This window comes from Pongo pygmaeus, chromosome 3, assembly GCF_028885625.2.
Source record: "Pongo pygmaeus isolate AG05252 chromosome 3, NHGRI_mPonPyg2-v2.0_pri, whole genome shotgun sequence".
Lineage (NCBI taxonomy): Eukaryota > Metazoa > Chordata > Mammalia > Primates > Hominidae > Pongo > Pongo pygmaeus.
The window spans coordinates 45,804,517-45,830,211 of NC_072376.2; the positions used below are offsets into that span (position 1 = coordinate 45,804,517).

Below are 25,695 nucleotides of genomic sequence, written 5' to 3' on the forward strand. Positions count from 1 at the left end.
GATTCAGTGGACTGGGAGAGGCAGATCCACCCTTTATATGGGTAGAAACCATCTAATCAGCTGCCAGCGCAGCCAGAATATAAAGCAGGCAAAAAAACGTGAAAAGATTAGACTGGCTTAGCCTCCTAGCCTACATCTTTCTCCTGTGCTGGATGCTTCCTGTCCTCAAACATCAGACTCCAAGTTCTTCAGCTTTGGGACTCAGACTGGCTCTCCTTGCTCCTCAGCTTGCAGTTGGCCTATTGTAGGACCTTGTGTTCATGTGAGTTAATACTACTCAATAAACTCCCATATATATATAGGGAGAACTGATATATGTATATATCGGTTCTGTCCCTCTAGAGAACCCTGATTAATACAGTTATCTAATTTGTTGGTGTGATATCATTATTTATAATCCCTAGTAATGTCCCTACTTTCTGATTTTAGTTTTTGAGTTTTCTCTCTTTTTCTGAGGTAGTCTAACTAAAGATTTGTCAATTCTGTAAGAACCAACTTTTGGTCTTGTTGATGCCATTTTTTTTTTATTCTACATTTCATTTACCTCTGCTCTAATCTTTATTATTTCTTTTCTTCTACTGTCTTTGGGTTTAGTTTGTCCTTATGTTTTTATTCCCTTAGAGTGTAAAGTTATTTATTTGAGATCGTCCATATTTTTTAATGTAGGCATTTATAGCTACAAATTTTCCTTTGAGCTTTGACTTCACTGCATCTTGTAAGTTTTGGTATGCTGTGTTTTCATTTTAATTTCCCTCAAAGTATTTTATAATTTCCCATGTGATTTATTATTTAATCCATTGGTTAAGAGTGTGTTGTTTGATTTCCACATACTGGTAAAATTTCCAGTTTTCATCCTACAGTTATTTCTAGCTTTATTCCAATGTGTTGAGAGAAGAGGCTTTGTATTATTTCAACCTTCTAAAATTTATTGAGAATTCCTTATAGCCTAATATAGGTTCTATTCTAAAAAATGTTTCATATTCATTTGAGAGGAATGTGTAATTGCTGTTTTTGGGTTGCAATTATTTTTCTTTCACTGTCTCTTCTGTGTGTTCTTGTTTCCCAATTTTATTATTCCAAGATTATCTCTTTGTAATTGTGCTCATCTTTTTATTAATGTTCTTTGTTTACATTTCCTATGTGTTCTTTTAAAACTCTTAGCATACTTTTCTTACAGAGACAATCTTTATAGTTCTGTATATGCATGTGTGTATGCGGGTTTGTTTTGTTTTATTGTACTCACAATAGTGGAAACACATTTGATGATGCTTAGAATTGAACTTGTTCTAATTTTTTGACATTGTTCATTTAGAGAGTTTAATTAGGAGAGATTGTCCATTGCTATAGATCACTTTATTGTCCCTCCACCCACTTATCCGTCATTTATTTATCATATATTTTATAGTACTTAGAATGTCCCAGGCTCTATGTTAATAACTGTGTGTAGAAACTCTCAATCTGAAGAATGAGAAATGCATGTAAACAGAATTACCATAATGAAATTTAATTTGTGCCATGATATAGGCATTTATAAAACACCATAAGAGAACAATGGAAGGGGAGCTTTTGTAGAAATGTTTAGGGCACTAACAGGTGAAGATATTAGTGTATTAATACATCATATGTGCCTCACATTGAAAACTGTGTATCAACTAGAATTGTAGACCATTATTATCTTGGAATTTTCTACAAAATTCTAGTATAATACCTAGATTTAATTGCTAAATATAGTGAGGGCATATTATTTCTTAAATGCACAGCTTTTAAAAGGTCATATATTATACATATATTATATGATTATTAGAATCATATATTCTAATTATGATTATTAGAATTATACTCTACATAATTCAATTATGAGTGATAAAATATCACCTTTTTGTTCACTGAGCTTCAAATATTCTGTAATAAAATGGAATAAATAGATCATAAGCATGTATAATATTAGTACAAAGGAAACATGAATGACATTGTAATAACAAGCAAATGTTTATAACCCTAAGTTAAATTTGGTTTGGCAGACATATCCTAATTTAAAATTTTTATTCCCGAATTTAAAAAAAATTTATATAGGTGCATACACTTTTTTAAAATTGCTCTTTTTACTATCCTCTTCATTCACTCCTCTTCTTACTCCTTTATTTCTGATGCATGTTGTGTTTGTTAAGTTCTTTCTAAAATTTTCCCATCAAATGTAGTGTGCAAAACAATTTTATTATTAATCTTACACATCTTGGTTGCAATTTTAACTCACTATAGTATCTTGAGGTTATTTACCATTTGAATCATGTTTATAGTTAGTGGCATAGTCTCTAAGCAAACTTGTTCCTCCAATAGTGTAATAATAAAAAGCATATTTCCAAGATTGAAATAAAATATGTGTTTGTTAAACAGCCAAACAAAAATTTGGAAAGAGGAAAGTACCACCAAAGTCTGCTTTGCGTTGCTTCTTACATGTTGGAGAATTAGGTTTCTTTTTTTTTTTTTGTCTACCCAACCACGTTACAAGTATTTTCTTTAGGTAACTGTTCACCTGAAATTCTTCCCTCTTCTATAGATACGTTCAATTTCCTTACTCTTTCTTGATCCCTCCCCCTTAAAGGACAGTCATGACAGCAGTATATGTAGTTTAAGGAACTTAAGCCTTGGAGTAAAGCTCTGCTTTAAGGTCTTAGACAAGATACCTAAATTTTTAAAGTCTCATTTCTTTCCTCCTTAGAAAAGAGATATTATAATCTTCTTCACTGGAAAAATAATAAGTAAAGAAGTATGCAACATGAATAGCATGTGGCTTATTATAAAGTAGTTCCCCATGTTGTTCAAATTTTCATGTTAATAATTATGTATTAATAATAATAATGATAACAATGACTCACCTTTTTGTATAGCTGTCTTAATCTTTCTCTTCTTCCAAATTTATTATATGCTCAGCTTTTTTCCTTTCTCATTTCTTATTTCCATTTCAATCCTATTTCACTCCAAAGCAATCTTACTAATTTAATTCCTGACCATCAGTAACCTTCTATTAGTCAAATTCATTCAATGCATTTTAGACTTATTGGTATACATTTGATATCATATATTCAGTATGGATCTGCGTGTGTGTGTGTGCGCGCACATTTTGAGATGTTGAAATTAACATCTTTTCCTTTTAGAAAATTGTCATCCCCTGGTTTCCTTCCTTATTTTCTGGTCATTCCAATTAGTTCCTTTTTATTCTGCAATTTTAGGATTTTTAAAGATTCTGTCCTCTAATCTCACATTCACCCACCTAATTTTTCTTGGAGATAAGTTCTAGACTTATAAGTTCTATCATCTTGTCACTAACGATTGTCATATTTATCAATAGTTTCTTCTATTCATCTGTGTTCCAGATACTTATTTCTATTGTCTACTGAACATCAAATTGATAGTATAAGGAACATCAAAATACACATAACTCAAACTACAATCAGTTTTCCTATTTGCCCTCTCTCTTCTCCATTGATACTCTCTCTCAAACATCTTTTGATCCTTTTCTTTCTTCCTTTTTATAATAGCCTAATAATTTCTCATATGAACTATTTTAGTAGCCTCTTAACTTTTCCCCTACCTCTTGTAATTTCTATTTTTCAATTCATCCTCTGCAAAGATGTCATATCTTTCTAAAATACAAGTAGGATCAGATTAATAATAAGAATAATAGCTTTAGTTATGCAAGATAAATTAGATCTGGAGATCTACTATATAGCATGTGCCCACAGCTAACAACAATGTATTGTCTTCTTAAAATTTGCAGTGAGGGTAGATCTTATGTCAAGTATCCTTACCCTTCCTCCCTCCACTCAACTCAATAATAATAAAGAAGGTGGGAAAAAATTTGGGGAGGTAATGAATACGTCTATACCTTTGATGGTGGTGATAGTTTCACAGATGTATTCTAGTCCTCAAATTCAAAGAGTTGTATACATTAAATATGTACAGATTTTTACATGTCAATCTACCTCAACAAAATGGTTTTGAAAAAGAATGGCTAACAATTATATACCATGTATTAAATGCTAGGCATTGTTCTGACAGCTTTAGACATGTTATGGTCCAAAATACCATAGTGACTTGCTATAACCTGTTAAGATAAAAGTACATTTTATTACGATGACCTATAAGGCCCTTCTCATCTAGGCCTCAAACTATTTTCTATCTATATCTCCACTGCCACTGAAACAGCTCCCTTTCAATGACTATGCCATTGTCTTTCATCCCTTAATGTCACTGCACAATCTATTCTTTTGAGCTAGGATTCTTGCCCCATCTCATCTGCCTGGGAAACTCCTACTCATCTTCCAAGTCTCAGCTCAAATGGTAACTCGGCCACTTACTCAGCTCTAGGAAGGATCCAGGCTGCTGTTTTCTATGATAACTTGTCTATGCCTCTTTTACAAGACCTTTACCTTATTAGCCTTCCTGGTTATACGGTGCCATCCACTATATCAAGTAATTGAATTCACTGACTACATTTTATCATATTTGCATCTCTAGGGCCTGGTACAGTATCTAACAAAAAAGTCCTCAATAAAACTTTCCTAAATGAATGAGTGGACCAAACACAAAAAGGTAATCTACTTTGTAACAAAACGTGCTTGGCCCAATTCATATATCTATATATCCAAAAAGCAGTAACCAAATTCCTCTGCATGTTTCAATCAAGAAAATGAACTTTGTTATTAAATAAACCCATGGAATGATTAGTATACCACTCCTTTTCATCTTATTCTTTTTTTTTTTTTTTTGAGATATAGTCTTGCTCTGTCACTCAGGCTGGAGTGCAACGGCATGATCATAGCTCACGATAGCCTCAATCTCCCATGTTCAAGCGATCCTCCTGCCTCAGCCTCCCAAGTAGTGGCAACTATAGGTGTGCCACCAAGCTTGGCTAATTTTTTTTTAGAGAGACAGGGTCTTGCTATATTGCCCAGACTGGTCTCCAGCTCCTGGTCTCAAGAGATCCTCCCTTCTTGGCCTCCAACGTGCTAGGACTACAGGCATGAGGCATTGCACCAACCTCTCTCTCTCTCATTTAAAGTACTAATATCTTTAGTAATCTCAAAACAAAACCAAAATAAACACATAAAGTCTAGCTATATGGAATTCCATTACTCTAAACTTAAAAATTCCCCTCCCTAGTTTTATTCAAGAAAATCAAACACTGTAGTAAAAGTGAATGAGGTCTCTCTTCCTCCCTCCCTTTCTACCTGTTTCTAACTTAAAGTTTTAAGATCATCACTCTTCATCTAAAAACAACAGAAAAATATAGAAAGCCTAGAAATATGGTAGTGAGACTGTAAATTAAAACTTCTAAGAAAATTCTCTTTATAGGGGGCTCCAAAATGCTATTCTAGGGGAAATACATTTTGAATAATCCCCTCCCGTCTTTCTTACCATACCTTTTTCCACCTGTTCTTCTCCTGGCTTATATGTGCCAAGCTGCTCACATGTAAATATGATGGGCTACTGCACTTCTGCTTTGCTCAAACTGCTCTCTCTGCCTAGAGAACCCTCTTTCTTGTTCTTCTTGGGAGGTACCTATTCACTAGCATTTGGTTCACAGCCATCTCCTCCTAAAGACTTTTATAAACTTTCCCCCAACTTTCTTCCTTCAGCCCCTATTTTACCTTGTGCTGACTTTTGTAATGGTGACTAGAACACATCATTGTATTTCTTAGCCTATAAATCTGTCTAAATGCCTCTTTAAGGCAGGCCCCATGCCTTATTTATTTCTGTATCCTTAGTGCTTATCGAAAATACATAGTAGGTGTTTGATCATAGCAACAATAAAGAGCTATCATTTTTTGAGCAAAAAAAAAAAAAAAAGAAAATTCACCTTATGTAAATATAGTACAGACAAATGTTGAACAGCAGTATGATTTAACAGAAAGAAGACTAAGTGTGTTTTAAGAATATTTGAGTACTTTTCTTTCCTTATATCCCTTATTAACAGTGTAGCACTATGTTACCACTCTGAGCCTACTTCCTCACCTATAAGGCAAAAACAATACTCCCCACCCCACCTACTACAAACAATTAGTTTGAGGATCAAGAGAGATAATGTTTTTGAAAGTATGCTATGAAACATAATGTGCTGTACTGCAAAGTGTGTATTCACTCACCAAACACAGTTCTTGCAGGCACAGATTCTCTGTTAAGCCAGAATGAAACTTGGGAGAGAATGACAGTCATGATGCAAGGCAGATAGGTTTGAATCACAAAATACCCAATTTTTCTTTTCAAGTGGAAATGAGCTGTCATTACAGTATATTCACCTGGAAGAAAAATTTAAGAAGCTCAAGGAGTAATAGTCAATAGTTTGAACATTTAGGAAATAGAAGGGATCAGAGGTAGAACAAAAACTGATTTTTTAAAAAATAATATATCACAGACATGTCAGGAAATGTATATTACCTTTAAAAGCCTCCTTAGCATAGCATGAGTGTTTAGAAGAAAATTTTAGTATCAAGAAACTTGCAGCTCACGTCCCATGATATGATACAGATTAAGTACCTCTTATGTAAAATACATGGAACTAGAAGTGTTTCAGGGTTTGGATTTTTCAGATTTTGGAAAATTTACATTATTACAAATTGAGCCTCCCTAATCAAAATATATAAAATCTAATATGCTCTAATGAGCATTTTCTTTCAGCATCATGTCAGCACTCAAAAAGTTTTTTGGAGCATTTTGGATTTTAGATTTTCAAATTAGAGATGTTCAATTTGTATTTGTTTTCCTCTCTAAGTCATGCTTATTGACCAAAGGAATTCAGAATTCATAAATGCTCTCTGCCAACAGTTTATTTTACTTGGTTAGGCCCTTCATTCCTACTGGTATAAACCTCGTCTCTGTTTTGATTGTTTAGAACAATCAAAAGTATTGATGTCTGGCCACATCTACAAGACTGATCTTCTGGCCCACAATTTCCCACTTTTAACCCTGTTGCCAATTCTGAATTTCTCACTGTTATATGTCTGTGCTAATTTGCTTCAGTCACTTCTATCTAATCCTCATATCTACTTTCCTTTCTGCTCCCTAGGTTTTAATTATTGCCAAAATGTAAGATAATTAGTCCGCACAGCTGGGTTTTTTTTGTTTTTTTTTTGTCTTTTAATTTTTATTTATTTATTATTTTTTTAAATGAAGGTGGCCCTCAGAGAGGGAGCTTTCCACACAGACCTGTAGTAATTATCAACATCAAAAGTTGAATAGTCATAAATTATCTAGAATAGGGGTGAAAAAATAGAAAACTAAAGAAATTATCACTTGTTAGCCGGGTGCGCTGGCTCACGTCTGTAATCCCAGCACTTTGGGAGGCGGAGGCAGGTTGATCACGAGGTCAGGAGATCAAGACCATCCTGGCCAACAAAGTGAAACCCCATCTCTACTAAAAATACAAAAATTAGCTCAGCGTGGTGGTGCACCTATAGTCCCAGCTACTTGGGAGGCTGAGGCAGGAGATCACTTGAACCCAGGAAGTGGAGGTTTCAGTGAGCCCAGATCGTGCTACTACACTCCAGCCTGGTGACAGAGCAAGACTCTGTCTCAAAAAAAAAAAAAAAAAAAAATCATTTGTCAGAGGGTAAAAATTAAAATTTACTACTCTGAGAAGACACATATGTTGCAAATACATAGTGCATTTTAGGCCAGTGTTTCTCAAACTTCAATGCAACTATCAACCTTGGAATCTTGTTAAAACGTAGATTCTGATTTAATAAGGAGTGGGGCCTAAGATTCCAAATGTCTAAAAAGCTGGAAACCATCATTCTCAGCAAACTATCGCAAGGACAAAAAACCAAACACCGCATGTTCTCACTCATAGGTGGGAATCGAACAATGAGAACACATGGACACAGGAAGGGGAACATCACACACTGGGGCCTGTTGTGGGGTTGGGGGAGGGATAGCATTAGGAGATATACCTAATGTTAAATGACGAGTTGATGGGTGCAGCACACCAACATGGCATATGTATACATATGTAACTAACCTGCACGTTGTGCATATGTACCCTAAAACTTAAAGTATAATAAAAAAAAAACAAGCTCCCAAGCACAGCCTATGCTGCTAGTTCTTGGACCTCAAGAGCAAAAGATTTTAAGCAATCTGACACACTTCCAAGTCCTTTAACCTATTAATATTCTTAGGCACCAGTTTTTTTAAAGACTAATTTTACTAACCTGTACTGGATTTAATTGTCTCCTTTCCAATTGATTGGCCCAGCAGGTCATATTGATTTAACCTAGAGCCATCAGGAGCAACCTGTACTGAATCAGATGCATTGTAAGTCCAAATATAAGTGACCTCTGAAGTTGTATATGCATCTATAGGAAATCAGAAAAAATATTTTAAGCATTGTAATAAGAATCATCAATCTAGTGCTACACAAACGGCTGTGTATTTCATACAATCACCATATACTTTCAATATTAATACTTAAACATCACATTTAGGGCAAAAATGTCTCATTTGAATTTACTTCAATATGAGAGTTATGAAGTAGACCAAAAGAGATGATCATGACCATGACAGTATATTCACTGCAACCACTTTGAAAGGTGAAGAGCAAATTTCTTGTTAGAGTCTGTTACAATCACTGGGCCCTTAGATGATTATAACTTCTCCTTTAGGCCAAAGGTAGCATATTAAGACACTGTGGTAAAATAAGCTGTTTAGCTTATTTATAAATAGCAGTCACTCATAAGATAAAAATCAAAATTCAAAATTATATTAATTTTGGACATAAATGTAGCCTAGTTAAGAGTTAAATGAGTTAGCTATCATAACACAATACAATTCATTAGAATAAAAAGTAATTATTGTAGAACATATAAGATAAATAATAATGCTATACTTGCATCAAGTTGCAAATCCTTTTAAAATCATGCTCGTTTTTAAATGAATCAATGCACATAGATATCACTAGCCTACACATTCATAGCATCCCAGTTAAACTATGGATTGGCAGGAAGAGGAAAATCTGCAACCAGATCAGACATAACTTCCTGATTTATTGGCCAAGGATGCAGAACTTAGCAGAAGTAAGAGGACTTCAGAGCTGGCATGCAGGCAACATATCTGGTCTTAGCGTTTCTCTGGCAGTGGCATTTTCTTACATCTCTATGCCCCACTGGAGAACAGATAACCTCTCCATGTAGGCAGAGTCCCTCCACAAGTTGAGTAACAGGTTAATTCTTTCTATATAACTGACCTTCTGAAGAACTTCTATGCACTTTTACTCATGAGAATGTTTAGAGATGTAGTTACCCCCTAGTTCTTGAGCAAAACTCAGCATCACAGTCACATTACCAATTAAGGGAGAGAAAGGGCCAGTTGTCTCTGGCAACAGTTCTACCTCCAGCTCTCTAGGACACTGGAAATCTCATTCTCTGCAATCTATAACTTTCCTAGCTTTAATAGCACCATACTGTGGTGGCTCTGGTTCTGAAATTGATCTAAAGTCTGTGATCGCAAATCAATTTCCACTCAACCATCAGTAACAATAGAGTAAATGATTATGAGTTTGTGTTTTCTAATGACATACCCGGCATTGTCTAACGGCAATGTTGTCTGGTTTTCTGAATGTTGCTACTAAATGTTAGTATCAGTGAAACACCATTATCGCTACATATATAGTCACCTACATTCACAATTAAATTATATTATGTGAAGCAATTTTTGAAATAGGATTCTAAAAATGTATATGTATATTTATATATGTATATACTTTTAATAGCAGAGAAATGTTCATGTGATTTGATATGAATGAATTTTAATTATTCTAAGATTTAGTTTTCTAATTAATTTCAATTCATTAACCGTTAATGATTGATTACACTGAGAAAATTAAACAGCAACATTACTAATGTGAATAACTAGCAACTCATTTGTAGATCAAGTGGCTTGTTTTGTTTCCCCCATGAATACATATTCTGGCTCTCTCTTCAATAAAATTTCAAATGGCACAGAATTTAACAAAAAGATACATCAAATGATCTACTTTACGTTGGAAGGGGCTCACAATACTCTGTAGTCGTCAATAAATTATGAAGGGTTTTTTTAGTAGAACGACATCACTTTTGAATTATAATGTTTATTTTAAACATAAATAAGAAAAAAATGAAACCCTATAAAAGAGATGACATTTTTAAGGCACTAATGAGACACTGATAGGCAGCGACTCTGATTCATTCCTGTACTTCCAGGACCTGCTACAATGCCTGACACACAGAAGAAAAAGTCTCAATTCACTCTTACTAGATTAATAAATTAAGTCATAATATTTAAACTATGTTCTTTACTGCTATGGAAGATGGAAATCGAGAGAAAAGCTCAAGAGTTTATTAAAGAAAGTGACTGATTCTTCACATGTCTTTTGAAAAAGCAGTTACTGCACTTCATTATTTAGATAAGAATATAGTTTTGAGATTTTGTGTCTGGTGAAAATAATGCAGCAGAAATTTATGCAACGCAGATTAAAGCCTCTCCCGAAGAGAGGGAGTTATATACATTAACACACATATAAGCCAAGAGGTCATAATAATGTTTCTCAATAAAGTAGCAAAGGAGAGAAAGACAGTTTTACAAAATTCATTATAAATTCCACTTGTAAATTAAGCTGCCATTAAATAATCTTGTTTGCGTTAATTAACCCATTTTTGAGTCCTATGTTGCATTAAGCAGATGTATACCAACAGACTCTTAATATTTGGTTACCAGAAAAAATACTACAAAATTACTTTTAGCTGTCAATTTTTAATCTGAAAGACAATCTACAGCTTCTTTTGGAATCATGAATAGAATATCCCTAGACTTTCATTCAGAAATTCTAAAATCAAGTTAAACAACAAGGAAAAATTTAAAGGTATGCGGCAATAGGAATAAAACAAAACAAGACTGAATATAAAATTGTAAGCACACAGAAAAAAAATGCTTCTTTTGATTGATGACAATGACGAAGTTCCTGAAATACAATCTTTTTGTGGAGTGGGGGTAGGGAAGAAGAGGGCTTTCAAGTAAGGAAGGAATAAGTGAATAGAAGAAAAAGTCACAGCTGCTTCTGCCAAACTTTGTTATGCCAACATTGTCAGCTATGGCTTGGCTTGTATATTACTCCACACTGGTGTCCATACTTTTAATACTTATGCATCAAGCACCTACTACAGGCAAAGACAATAAAATAACAAAAATTGTTTATTCAGTGTGTCAGAAAATAAATGTGAAGAAAACAAAATTAGTGCTAATTACTTAAACAAAATATGCCTAGCAGCAAACTTTATTTGTTGCTCATAGCTCCTTCTGGGTACAGAAAACTATATTCTCATGCATGCGATATTTCTGCACTCTGTAGATGCAGTATAAGAGATTTTTAAATTTCATTTAAATATTTTCAAGTGTGCTTATTTCATTTTCAGAATCGAGACATCCATCACGTCATTTATATTTGATGCCTTAATGACAATACCTTGTCAACTAAAAAAAAAAAAAGGCCTTCTTACAACATGATTACATCTTGAATTAATCTTTTCTTTGGTATCAAGACTTTTCAATTTTTTCTATAATGCCTCTTATGTAATGAAAATAAGTCCTTCTCTGCTGCATCTGCTGTGGTTTTCTCAGCATCATGTTTACATTGTATAACATGATTGACTATCTTAAATAATGTTGGAAGAAATGCCAGTACTGAAGTTATGGTTTCCATGACAATAAAAGAAGGCTTTGTAGTTAAATAAAGAGGAGATTCTCAAAGAAAATTGAGACCTGACACCTTTTGTAAGAACAAGCAAGATTGCAGTTCTTGTACCACAAAAGCATGATCGTCAAAATAATTAGAGGGTTTTTGCATTCATATGAGCCACCATTCTTCCGTTTTCTTTTGCTTGATACAGTTCGTAAGGAGAAGGCATACTATTCAGCGATACATAGTTTTAATCAGGTGAGAGTACTGTATTTCTATTCAACAGAGAAGAAAAAGTCAAAAGCTGTTCAGAAGGGACAAAGATGAGGGTGCCAGAAAGAGCACAGTCTCTAAAAAGGTCAGGCAATAGGACACCCTCACACAAGAGGGAGGCTGCTCAGCTGTGTTCATGGATTTATGCTGAACCTACCCAGAATGTCATGTGGGCCTAGGGAGATGATTTGACCTTCCTCCTTTTCAATGATTCTGGAAGTATGAATGCTTCTGCTTGACATGCAAGATATAACCCCTCTGACCTAAAGAAGAGCCAACTGCACAGACACTTTTCTGAAATGTCCTATGTACATAGAAGGTGCCAGAATGTAGCAATGCAGCTACATTATCTCCTTTAAGAAATAAAAAAGAAATCTTTCCATTAGTTACAGTAGAAGACAATGACACAGACTAAGCTTCTGTGCATGTCATTTGCAACAGGCTGATTGCCACTTTAATAAACAATAGAATCTATCCTTTCCAATTTATTCTTAGTTGATGAAAAAGAAACATTTGAGTTTTTAATGTTCTAGCACTTGAAAAAGAAGGTAACTTACAATCCAACCTTCAAGGAACTCCTGGTCTAATTTTACACATGTACTAAAACACATAACAGTAAAAATAAGTGATAGTTGTTTAACACCCTGATTAAATTATAATAATATTTGAGAGATGTTCCTTAAAGACAATTAGCATGGCTTTTACTTCCATATCTTATTGACAATTGTTAATCATCTCATAATTTGAGAAAAAAACTAGACAATTGAGCAGTGCTGCTGACTTTCCCTGATATTATTGACCCAAAACATGTAACTTCATTCCTGTACTTACAGCTGCCAAATTTCAGAGGACATGAATGAGCATCCATTGGGAAATCCTCCAAGTGCATTGGGCATTCAGCTTGAACTGTAAGCCTAAAAGTCAAAATTTCACTATTTGTTTAAGTATATTGGTAAGTCAAGAAAAATCACTCGTCATTACTGTCAACAGATTCGATAGAGGTAGAGCCTTAATCACAGCATTTTATTAGGCTCATTCATATTTAAATAATCTGTTGTTCATTCATGTTTAGGTGATCCCTCGGAAGACACTGGCGTATACAAATTCTGAGTATAACTGAAAATAATAATTAAAATATACTTTAGCCATTTTAGTTACTTAAGAAGTGAAGAAATTATATATGCATTTCAAAGGGCTCTTTTCTCATTAAGCTCACTATTAACACTTGAAATCTTAAGGACCAAAAAGAATCTCTATCATTAAAAGAATGCTATTGTCTCCATTATCTCATCAACAAACATAGAGCAAAATTGATCAAAGGATTCAGAAATATTAGTTCAGAGAAGCTCCCTTCAACATATGTGAATTGTGAATTAATACTGTATACTGCATATATATTCACAGCTATACATATAGTGCTAGATATAAATACATATACAGATGTATTTCCTAGAAATAACTTTATCAAGTTTAGATTGTTGGCTAAATTATAAACACAAATTATGAATGTTAAATATATGTTTTTCTGTATCTACATGATTACAACAAAGAGTAGTCATAGAAAATTTGATATAATGCAAACTTCCAATTATTCCATTTCATGTAAAGACAAAGTGCATATAGCAGGTACTAAATAAAATTTATAGAGAAATCTGTTAAAATGAGCAAAGCAAATGTGACCACAATTTGTTATGGCTTAAATTCTAAGAAAATGTTTAAATAGAACCTTAGACAATATATTCCAAAATTATATATGTCCTGTGCCTGCGTTTTATTTAAATCCTAAAGTTTTACTCATTGCCTTTATTCATAGAAATGATCAATGTACAAAGTCAACAGGGGCATTGCATCTGAATATATTGCAAGATTCAGAGGGAGAGACAGAGGCAGAAAGACTAGCTAGCACTTCCATTTAGGCAATGAATATTTAGTAATGAGTCCTCAAGAAATTTTTCTTTAAAGATCAGAAATAGCATAGGACTGTATTGTTGTCCCTTCTTAAATAACTTTCATAACCGAAATCTAACACCTATCTTATGAAATGACAACACATCAAATAACTGGAATATGTGTTTCTGTCTATATATAATGCTGATGTCAGATGTCTGTTTTAAATCTTTTATGAAACATTTTAACTTTAGATTCCACATAATCTTACTAGATTTGTGATTTTTTTCTTACATAATACAAGTAACTTATTTTACAAAATTAATTCATGAATATGCTTAAGATGTAATAGGTTTTAGGATCAACAACTATTTATTCTGCAAGAAAATTTTATTAAAGTTTAAATCATATAAACAATGCTATAGGATACTTTTTGAGTCACAAAATGGCAATTTCATATGGTTCAATCTAGTACATGTTTATGGTATCCAATATACTTGTAAGCCTTATTAAATAAAGCTTTCTCTCTGAATTTAAATTAAAGTTATTTTTTCTTTGGAGTAACTTCATAGGGAAAATTAAAATATTAAATTAGGCTGAGCATGGAGGCTCATGCCTGTAATCCCAGCACTTTGGGATGCCGAGGCGGGTGGATCACTTGAGGCCAGGAGTTCGGGGCCAGCCTGGCCAACATGGTGAAACACTGTCTCTACTAAAAGTACAAAAACTAGCCTGGCATGGTGGCACATGCCTGTAGTATCAGCTACTTGGGAGGCTGAGATAGGAGAATCGCCTCAACCCAGGAAGCAGAGGTTGAAGTGAGTTGAGATTGCACCACTGCACTCCAGCCTGGGTGATAGAACAAGTCTCTGTCTCAATAAATGAATAAATAAATAAATGAAGTCTTAGTTTGAAATAACAAAAATTTTGATGGGATATCTGATAAGATATTAAAATTGTATGTTGATACAAACAAAATTCAAGTCATTATTAAAAATGTACTTAATAAAAATGTCATGTGAAGAATAATGAAAAACATCAATTCATAATAATAAAGGCAATTCTTAACATTTGAAGAACTAAGATGAGACTCAAACTCATAAATACTATTTTATATAGTTTTTTAAATCAAAGCATTTGCAAAGCACATTATGGGTACTTCAATAATCTGTTAGAAAACACTCAACTTTTGCTAATACTTGACAGCTAGATTGGCTGGTTGTTTCATACATGAAAATTTCTCAGTATATAAATGCATCATATCAAACCTAAAAACATACCTCATGGTATACAGCAGAGTCCCATCATCCTGAATTCGAAGCAACTTATTTGGCATTGTCATATTATGAGCTACTGATTTTTTCCCATTGTGAAAAAAGGTATCTGGAGTCCAGATTTTGCTAGCCATTAAATTGTTTAGTCGAAGGATGTTCATAGGACCTTTAAATTTTAAACGTTCATCTTTCCATTTTTGTCGAAAGAAAACATCAATTGTATATTCCTGAAATAAAAAATATAATTTCTTTGAAAATAGTAAATGTTGTAGACACAAGACACTATAAAATTCCAAAATAATATTCTAATTAATTTAAACAGAGAGAGATATATTGAAATAAAAACATTTTTAATCAGAAAGATTACTCCTTTGGCTTATCAATACATGTTGCCACATACAATGGGATAAAGTACGTCTGTGTATACTATTAGCTATATATTCTTCTGAAAAGAAAAAGTAAATTCATTTTGGCCTCTTTTAGTTGAACAAGGTCTCAGCCAAACTGCTCCACTGCATCCTGTAGTTTAGAACTGCTTGGAGAGGGGATAAGTTTGAGCAGGGTCTGGTTGAATTATTTTAAGTAGCCTATTTCAAGAAAAAATGAGTAGGCAGCTTTCCCAGTAGCAAATAAATAAATAAATAAATATAATTTTTAAAAATTAAAAAGAAAAAACCATAACAGAAAAAATTAAAAAGAAAAATTTAAAAATTTAAAAGAAAAAAACACAACACTTAAGCACACTGTCAGATCTGTATGAATCATCATCTCCTGTTGCCAAAGAAACTGTAAATTATCATATTTATTTTTTAATCCTAAAAAATGGTGAGAACATGATATTGTTAGCAAGACTGTCTTAAGAGATAATTTCAATAAAGTTTATTTATGACATTAGTTGTAATACAAGCATCTTACAAGTTTTTAGAATACTTAAATTATGACTGTCTTGCAGATAAACTCCCTCATGTTAAAAAGTACTTTAAAATATTGTTACAGACCCGCTAGTGATCATGTCCTCTATTATTTTTCTCCAAATTTTAACTTAGGTGAAACTCTCTTTCTCTCTCTCTCTCTACCTCTCTCTCTATCTTTACCCTATCTTTCTTAAGGTAATGTACACATTTTAAATGAGATATACAATGCACAGTTGTGAATACTATTTACAATCCATTGGATGTTAATTTTTTGTCAGTGTATGTTTGTATAAACATACTATAAATAATTAAAATGCTCAATTACACACCTGAGATTTGAAATTCAGAAACTGTCCTTTGAGCACAAAACCATAGTCTTTACATGTTTGAAAACAAACAATGCAGCGATAGCAATTTTACTAAATTAATGTTTGCAAAAAAGAACAGATAAAAAGGCCATATACTATAAAATAGAAAATCATTTGTACAAATCTGAATCAAATACATGAATCCCAGTGATCCCTCAAAACTTGAAACTGTGATGATACTAACAAGTGAAAATCCTAGGTAATGGCATGTGAGTAGCAAATGAACAGAGGCTCTGGCCTGTTAATCCTTAAGGGAATATTCTATAACCTTATCCACGCTCACTATCATCTAGTTATCTTTTATAATGCTTAACTCTAAACATTAAATGGAACTCTAAAATTAAAAAATAATGAACAAAGAGATGAGTCTTTGCACTGTAAGTTTCATGTATTTTTTTTTTTAAACTGGGATTCCTCAAATACTAGCCTAATGTGACTGCATATGATTCTTGCTTACTTTTCCAGGCAAAATTAATGAATTTTAAAACTTTTTATAAAACTTCAAATTCTATATTTCATTTCTGTAAGATGAGGGTATGTTTTACCTGTTTCAGAAGCTATTGATATGACAGTCATTTTCTGGAGGTCAATCACATAGGAGATACTTAAAATTTACAAACAGGAAGTTGCAAATGATTTTTTTTTTTACATTTTAATGATGTATTTTACTTATTTATTTTATTTTTAATAACTTCAACTTTTATTTTACATATGGGGGCATATGTGCAGGTTTGGTACATGAGCATATTGTGTGATGCTGAAGTTTGGGATACTATCATCCAGAGAGTTAGCATATTACCTAATAGTTAGTTTTCCAACACTTGTCCTCCTCCCTCCCCGCTCTAGTAATCCCCAGTGTCTATCGCTGTCATCTTTACGTCCATGAGTACCCAATGTTTAGCTCCCACTTATAAGTGAGAACATGCATTATTTGATTTTCTGCTACAGCGTCGATTTGCTTAGGATAATGGCTTCCAGCTGCATCCATGTTGCTGCAAAGCGCATGATTTTGCTCTCTTTTAAGGCTTCCTAACATCCCATAGTGTACAGGAATCGAATTTTCTTCATCCAATCTGTCATTGATGGGCATCTAAATTAATTCCATGTCTTTGCTATCATGAATAGTGCTGCAATAAACATATGCATGCATGTGTCTTTTTGGTAAAACGATTCATTTTCTTTTGAGATATATAACCAGTAATGCGATTGCTGGGTTGCATGGTAGGTCTGTTTTAAGTTCTTTGAGAAATCTCCAGACTGCTTTCCACAGTGGCTGAACTGATTTACATTCCCAGCAACAGTGTGTAAGTATTCACTTTAGTCTGCATTTGTTTTTTTTTCCCTAACTTTTTAATAATGGCCATTCTCACTGATATAAGATAGTATCTCATTGTGCTTTTGATTTCCGTTTCTCTGATGATTGGTGATATGAAGCATTTTTTCATCTGTTTGTTGGCTGCTTGTATGTCTTCTTTTATGGAGTGTCTGTTCATGTCTTTTGCCCACTTTTTAATGAGGTTGTTTGGTTTTACTTGTTGAATTATTTAAGTTTCTTAAAAATTGTTTCCAGAATTATTATTTATCTTTGAGGGCTCACAGTGTCCTAGGTGTGCCCTGCCAATCTACCTAACACAGTTTGAGTCTTTTTCTCCCACCCTCACCATGCAAACTCATGTTATGCTCTAGGCAATTGTAACAATCCCCACTCCTTGACTTTCCTCAAATAGAGCAAGTTCTCCACCTGCCTCAGTCCCTAGAACACCTGCAAAAAAACATAGCCAGCTCTCTTTGTATTTCTATAGAGCTCTTCATTCTTTCAAGATCATCTATTGCAATTATACATTTCCTTTTTGCCTCCCAAATAGCTTATAAATCTTAAAGAAAAGGACCACGGCTTTCATTTGTGTTCTATTTTCTTTTTTGTTTTTCAGACATACGCAAAAGTATAAAGAATATTACAAACACCTTGTAACCATCACCTAGCAGAAATGTCATCACAAATCTTTTTTTTTTTTGTGCTATATTCAGGAAACCCATCTCACGTGCAGAGACACACATAGGCTCAAAATAAAAGGATGGAAGAAGATCTACCAAGCAAATGGAAAACAAAAAAAGGCAGGAGTTGCAATCCTAGTCTCTGATAAAACAGACTTTAAACCAACAAAGATCAAAAGAGACAAAGAAGGCCATTACATAATGGTAAAGGGATCAATTCAACAAGAAGAGCTAACTATCCTAAATATATATGCACCCAATACAGGAGCACCCAGATTCATAAAGCAAGTCCTGAGTGACCTACAAAGAGACTTAGACTCCCACACAATAATAATGGGAGACTTTAACACCCCACTGTCAATATTAGACAGATCAACGAGACAGAAAGTTAACAAGGATATGCAGGAATCGAACTCAGCTCTGCACCAAGCAGACCTAATAGACATCTACAGAACTCTCCACCCCAAATCAACAGAATATACATTTTTTCCAGCACCACACCACACCTATTCCAAAATTGACCACATAGTTGGAAGTAAAGCACTCCTCAGCAAATGTAAAAGAACAGAAATTATAACAAACTGTCTCTCAGACCACAGTGCAATCAAACTAGAACTCGGGATTAAGAAACTCACGCAAAACCGCTCAACTACATGGAAACTGAACAACCTGCTCCTAAATGACTACTGGGTACATAACGAAATGAAGGCAGAAATAAAGATGTTCTTTGAAACCAACGAGAACAAAGACACAACATACCAGAATCTCTGGGACACATTCAAAGCAGTGTGTAGAGGGAAATTTATAGCACTAAATGCCCACAAGTGAAAGCAAGAAAGATCCAAAATTGACACCCTAACATCACAATTAAAAGAACTAGAAAAGCAAGAGCAAACACAAATCTTATTGAAGCCCTTCCTCTTCTGTTTATCCCTTCTCAATCACAGCCCCCTAGTCCCTGAGGAAATAAGTATCTTGAGTTTAGTGTACACCATTCCCATACATGTACTTTCACATTTAGTACATATGTGTATATATATATACACACACACACACATACACATATATATATAGTGTGTCACATTTTAAACATTCATATACATGGTATCATAACTTGTATATTTTTCTGACACTTGCATCTTTTAGCTACTTTGCTGAGGTTTACTCATGGCAATATATCTAGCCCTTTGATTCATTTTCACTGCTTTATAGCATTATATTGGAAGACAAACTTCACAATATCGTCATCGTTTTTCCTCATCCTTATTTTTCTTATTTATAATTTGTCACCGTCACAAGCAATATTGCTACAAATATTCTTGTTCAACACTCGTAATACAAAGGTATAAGAAGAGTTACTCTAGACCAGAGGTCAGCAAATTTTTTCCATTAAGTATTAGTCAATAAACATTTTAGAATTTTTGGGCCATATGGTTAGTATCACAACTATCCAACTCTGCCACTGCAATGTGAAAGCAACCATAGACTGCATAAATGAATGAGCATGGCTATGTTCCAATAAAACTCTGTTTACAAATATAGGCAGCTGACAGCTTCTTTCCCACGGGCTGTAGTATGCTGACACTGCCCTAGACTAAATCTGTAAGTAAGATTACTGGAATTTCGTGTATGTGCATCTTCAAAATAACAAGATATTTTTAAATTGAAATCCTAAGCGGTGTGTAAATTTATATTCTCACTAGAAGTGTATAGATGTTCTTGTTTATATACAACTTGGTGGAGACACAATATTTCATTTTAGACATGATTAGTGTGAAACGGGTCACGGTGCAACCATGTGGATTTCTCTGTTAATTAGTAACAAATAATATATGTTCATGTTTATTAAAAATTCTAGTTTTCTCCTCTATAAATTGTCTGTTCATTTCATCTACTCAGTTTCCTTTTGGGTTGTCTGTCATTTTCTTACTAAGTTATGATGATTATTTATATAGTTTCTATACTAACACTTTCTTAAAGAATGTACAACTCAAGAAGAATCACACTAAAGATATACAACATATCATAAACATATTCCCATATGTTTCTTCAATGGATATAAAAGCTCTGCTTTTTACATGAAGGCCTTAAATCCATCTTGTATTATGGTATATGATGTGAGATCAAGGTCCAACTTTTTTTTTTCTAATAATAGAAAACTAGCCTTATCGCATCATTTATTGACTGGTCCATTTTTTCCCTATACACATGCAATGGCATTTCTATAATATATCCAGTATCCATATGGCTATGGATCTGTCTCTGATTTCTATTTTGTTTTGATTATTTGCCTATCCATAGATCAATTCCAAAGTCATTATTACAATAGTTGTATAATAAAGTTTAATTAACAATATTCTCTTTATTGTCCAATTAAAGCTATTTTATAATTTCCATCATGGCTTTTCTTTTTCTTTACATAGAAAACATTTTTAACTGTGTTTTTATATTTCCAAATGTATTGGCTTATTTCATTTATATTTCATCATTAATGTTTGATTTTACTGCAGTTGTAATAAGATATTAGACACTATAAAATAATTTTTTGCAATTCATTGAACATTTAAGAGATTTTTTGTTGTTGAACCTGACCATCTCGATCTTTTCATGATAACTCAGTCCATTTATGCCTATTGTGATTACTAATATTGGACATGTTCCCAGATTATATTGTTTTTAGCAGTGAATTAAAATTATAAGGATAGAAGAGATAGCATATTGGACTTTACATGATCAACTGATAAAAATAAAGGAAGAACTCTAGAAAATTAAAAGAAACAATAAAAGAACACACACAAAAGCACACACAAAGTAGACGGGAAGAAAAGTATCAAACTAAAAGAAAATGTAAGAAGTATATAGAAAACAACAATATCAAACATTACTGAAAGGTCATAACGGCTTAGAAGTAGAGAGTGTAGAAGGCAGAATGCAATGAGTTGAGGAGTGAACACAGGGTACCAGTGAATAAATAGTAGAGTTCTCTCCTCCACTCCTGAATTTAAATGCCAGTAAAGGAAATCTAGTTTTACCAGTAAAACCTAGAGACTAGCTAATATAGGTTAGCTATTGTTGTATTAAAAACACACACACACACACACAAAAATGCAGGAGTTTAAAATAACAATCATTTATTATTAGTTTAGAAGTCATGAGGCTGGAAGTTGGCTGATTTCACCTGGGCTCAGGTTGATCTTAGCTGAGCTTGCTCATAGTTCTGTGGGTTAGGTGGCCATTGGCTGATCTAGGCTGTCATTGTGTAGGGCTGCTAGAGCAACTCAGCTCAGCAAGAACTGTCTCTTGTCCTGCCTCACAGACCACTGGGCTAAACTGGCTTTTCTTTCTCTTGACAATGGCAGAAGTACAAAATAATGAACTCCAATGCACAAGCCCATTTCAAGCTAGTGCTTGTGTAATATGTTTTAACAGCCCATTGGGTAAAGCAATTTACATAGTTAAATTGATGGATAATTGGTGTAGTAGGTAACCCCAACTCTCAGTGAGAGGGCACTACAAAATGAGATGGGAAAGTGTGGCTTTGGGAAGGGGTAAAGAACTTGAGCCAGTATTTCATCATTGCAACTGAACACACTAGGCCTCTGTGAGAGAAAAGTAAAAGATGTTGGTGAATGAATAAAGAGTTTGAGGTCATCTGAAATGTCAATGAAAGTCACATGAGTCTAATCTCAGAGAGGCAGGTTGGTTATAACTTAGTAAATGTAACTATTATCAACTGTATTATACCTAAATGAAGGGTGAGCCTTTAAGTGGAAGCAGGGTAATCAGCTTAGGACAGCGGCTTACAAAGTAAAGTGTGTATATCCATTTGGGTGCAGGAAGAAAATATTAGAATCTCGATTTTTATATATCACTTTAAATATAAAAATTAAATGAAGTTTTATATATGGAACAATATAGACATTATTAAGAGTAAGAATGTAAATAAATAAATTAAGGTTATGTTTATAAGGCATTCTATGGGAAGAGAAGGGGCAACAACAGGAAATGGGGGAGTGAATGCATTTGTTCTCAGTATACCGTGATTGTGCCTAGTTAGGTGAATTTACAATACTTAGTTTTGATTAAACTAGCTCTAATGAAAATAGGCAATTGGCTTCAGAAGATTACTGATAAAACACCATGGAAGAAAATAATAATTGTACAAACGAAAGTGGGAAACAAGAAAAAGAAATACCACGCTCTGCCTAATATGAGCTCTACATGAGCCAGGTTAAAAAAAAAATGGTAAACAAATAAACTCTAAAAAATAACCAAAAAAAAATTTATAATTATCAGTGAGGCTATTTAAAATATGGGTTTACGCCCACTTTTTATAAAAGTAAGTTTCATCTTAAGCACATGTTGTAATTTAAAATACTGGTCAATGATAGTATTAGATCATTGCAAGTAACAAGTCATTTTAAAAACTAAAAATCCAGAACACAAAGACAAATATCAAAAGTTGATGGGTGGATTTTTAAATATGAGAATCATAATTCAGTAACCAATAGCCAATGACACACTTCTTAAATTTGAATCTATAATAGTTGTAAAGGCAAGTATTAATGTGATATAAATTTAGAATAATATCTTTTAATTGCTACAACATAATGTATTTAAGAAAAATATTAAAAATAATAAACTGCACTTAAACATTAATTATTAGAAATATCATAAAAATTTTAAGTGGGAGCAAAAATAAATGTACTTCTTTGATAAATGTAATAATTAGTCCTTAAAATAAATATTTATTTTTAAATGTTCACTTTGGTCCATATTTTAAATTTTTATATATTAGTGTAAAATATAGGTATAGATATATAGATACATAAACAAATATAGCTGATTAACCAGTTTTTGTATGCTTTGTTTTCTAGATTAAAAAGACAGGGAAAGAAGACATTTCAATAAAATAATAATCTTTGCATAGCCACTAAGTACAATAAGATTTCCAAATAAATTATTTTCATGTGATTCCCTTAAATGCTTGTAAAATGCACACTCTAAGTATTTGAAAAGAATATTCTTGAAAAGTGAATTTAAAATTAACTTCAGGTTTTCATGAGTATGTACTAACAGAGTTATTACTTGATACGTGTTTTATAAGAAATTTACCAAAAAAAAAAATGGTCTAACTCCTTCATACAAACTTAAAGGCTTAGATCCATCAACTGAGATTCTAAAATAAATTAATAATAAAAGGATGAATTACACAATGCATTGGAGAATACACACACAACTAAAGTGCAAATTTAATAAGAAACAAACAAAAAAACGCAATGATATATCAGCTTGCATGTATCCTATGGCTTATACACAAGAGAAGTGAGACTGACTGTTGGGTTACACTAAAGAGTTGAAAAATCCATACACTCCAAGATTTCAAAAATTTCTTACAGGAAGTTTAACCCAATTTCCTCCTTTCACAGATGGGAATATAGATAAATTCAATGAATTTCCTGTTTTCAAGTTGGTTAGTGACAGAACCCAGACAAAGATGCAGTTTCCAGTCAAATGTTTTTGCCACTACCAAAAATCTCCATTTACAGTAAACTCCTTAAGTGTTATATCCACAATTTGTCCTGGAAACAAGGAAATCACTCTCTATAAACTATTGCACAGTTTATCATATAAACTTGATTTTAAGGACACATTAACTTAATGAAGGCATCATATTCTTTACTGCCTAACTATATTAATTATAAATCAATACTTGTAGCCAATTCCTGAAGAATCTTATCCACTCACTAAAACACAACTAAATTGTAGGACTGCTCCTGGAGTGATTTCTCATTTACTTTGATTTTCTACATTTATTTACTTATTACATTATACTGTTGTGGCTAATAAAGGCCAGTCTCCCTTGAGTAAATTCCAATCAGTGTGTTTCTTCTATAATGAAGAACATGTAGTCTATGAAGCAGGTACGCAACAATGTAAAAAATATCACCCTTGGAATACACAAGAATAATGAAGCTCGAATACTTTCAGTTGGTACTCAAAGGGGGCTAGATAACAAATTTAGCACAGTATTTGCATTGCAAAAAATGCAAAAAAAAATGAGAATCTTAAGAATAGATCAGCAAAGGGCCAATAAACCCAATTAGTACAAGCCTTATTATACAAAGAACTTCACCAAACTACAGTTGCAGAACAACATAGCTACTGCACATTCAAAACATTGTGGAGGTAAGATATTTGGGCATTCTTTTTGGAACTAGGGGCCAGGCAAATTTCACTAACAAATTAGAAAATGTTACTAAAGATTCATATTTTAACAGAAGATAATTAAAATATATATAATAAAAGTATCCAATATGATTAATAGTTATAGTAGACAGCGATTTACTTTGATATAGTATGTGTCATTTAAAATTCATAACATCCTTATTGCATATGCAAAATTATACCAATTTCACAAGTGGAAAATACTTCAAAAGCAATATTTACTTAAAAAAAAGACAGAGGCAAAATTTGGTCTCAAATTCTGTGTTTCTAAATACCATGGTCTTTTCATTATACCATACATAAAACAACCCTTGAAGGCAGAATATCAGAATAAAATTTCCCTCTTTCATAGATCAATAAATGGACATTACTCATGGCTTATGAGAAGTTACAGGAAGAACTAAGTTGTAGGGCTGAAACTGGAGTTTTGGAATCTCTGAAAAGGGTATTTTCTTCAAAACCTGATGTTGGAAAAACTGAATAGCCATATGCACTAGAATAAAATTGGACATCTATCTTATCCCATACACAAAAATCAACTCAAGGCAGACTAAAGACCTAAAGGTAAGATCTGAAACTATAAAACTCCTAGAAGAGAAGATAGGCTCTTTGACACTGATCTTGGCAATGAGTGTTTTGAACATCACTCCAAAAGCTCAGGCAACAAATGTAAAAATAAACAAGTCGGCATACATCAAACTAGAAAGCTTCTGTACAGCAAAGGAAACAATCAACAAAACATAAAGGCAGTCTTATGGATTGGGAGAAAATACTTGCAGATTATATATTTGATAAGAGATTAATATCCAAAATACATAAGGAATTCACACAACTCAATAGGTAAAGAATCTGAATCGACAGTTCTCCATTAAAAACACAAAAATGGTCAATAAGTATATAAAGAGGTGCTCAACATCACTAATCATCAAATAATTACAAATTAAAATCAATATCACCTCACACCTGTTAGGATGGTTATTATCAAAAAGACAAGAGATAACGAGTGTTGGCCAGGGTGTGGATAAAAGGGAATCCGTGTACACTGTTGGTGG

At 33.2% G+C, this 25,695-nt stretch overlaps 1 protein-coding gene across 3 annotated transcripts in view; it reads right to left on the reverse strand.

Moving 5' to 3' along the window:
* GABRA2 (gamma-aminobutyric acid type A receptor subunit alpha2) overlaps window positions 1–25,695 on the reverse strand; it is a 152,324-nt gene that overhangs the window by 52,835 nt on the left and 73,794 nt on the right. For all 3 annotated transcript variants that reach the window (XM_054486021.1, XM_063663620.1, XM_054486020.2), the window contains 4 exons: window positions 15,145–15,365; window positions 12,809–12,891; window positions 8,208–8,351; window positions 6,147–6,299 (listed from right to left, as the gene is read on the reverse strand). In XM_054486021.1, the coding sequence (XP_054341996.1) occupies window positions 6,147–6,299; window positions 8,208–8,351; window positions 12,809–12,891; window positions 15,145–15,365 (601 nt within the window). The remainder of the gene's footprint in view (window positions 1–6,146; window positions 6,300–8,207; window positions 8,352–12,808; window positions 12,892–15,144; window positions 15,366–25,695) is intronic.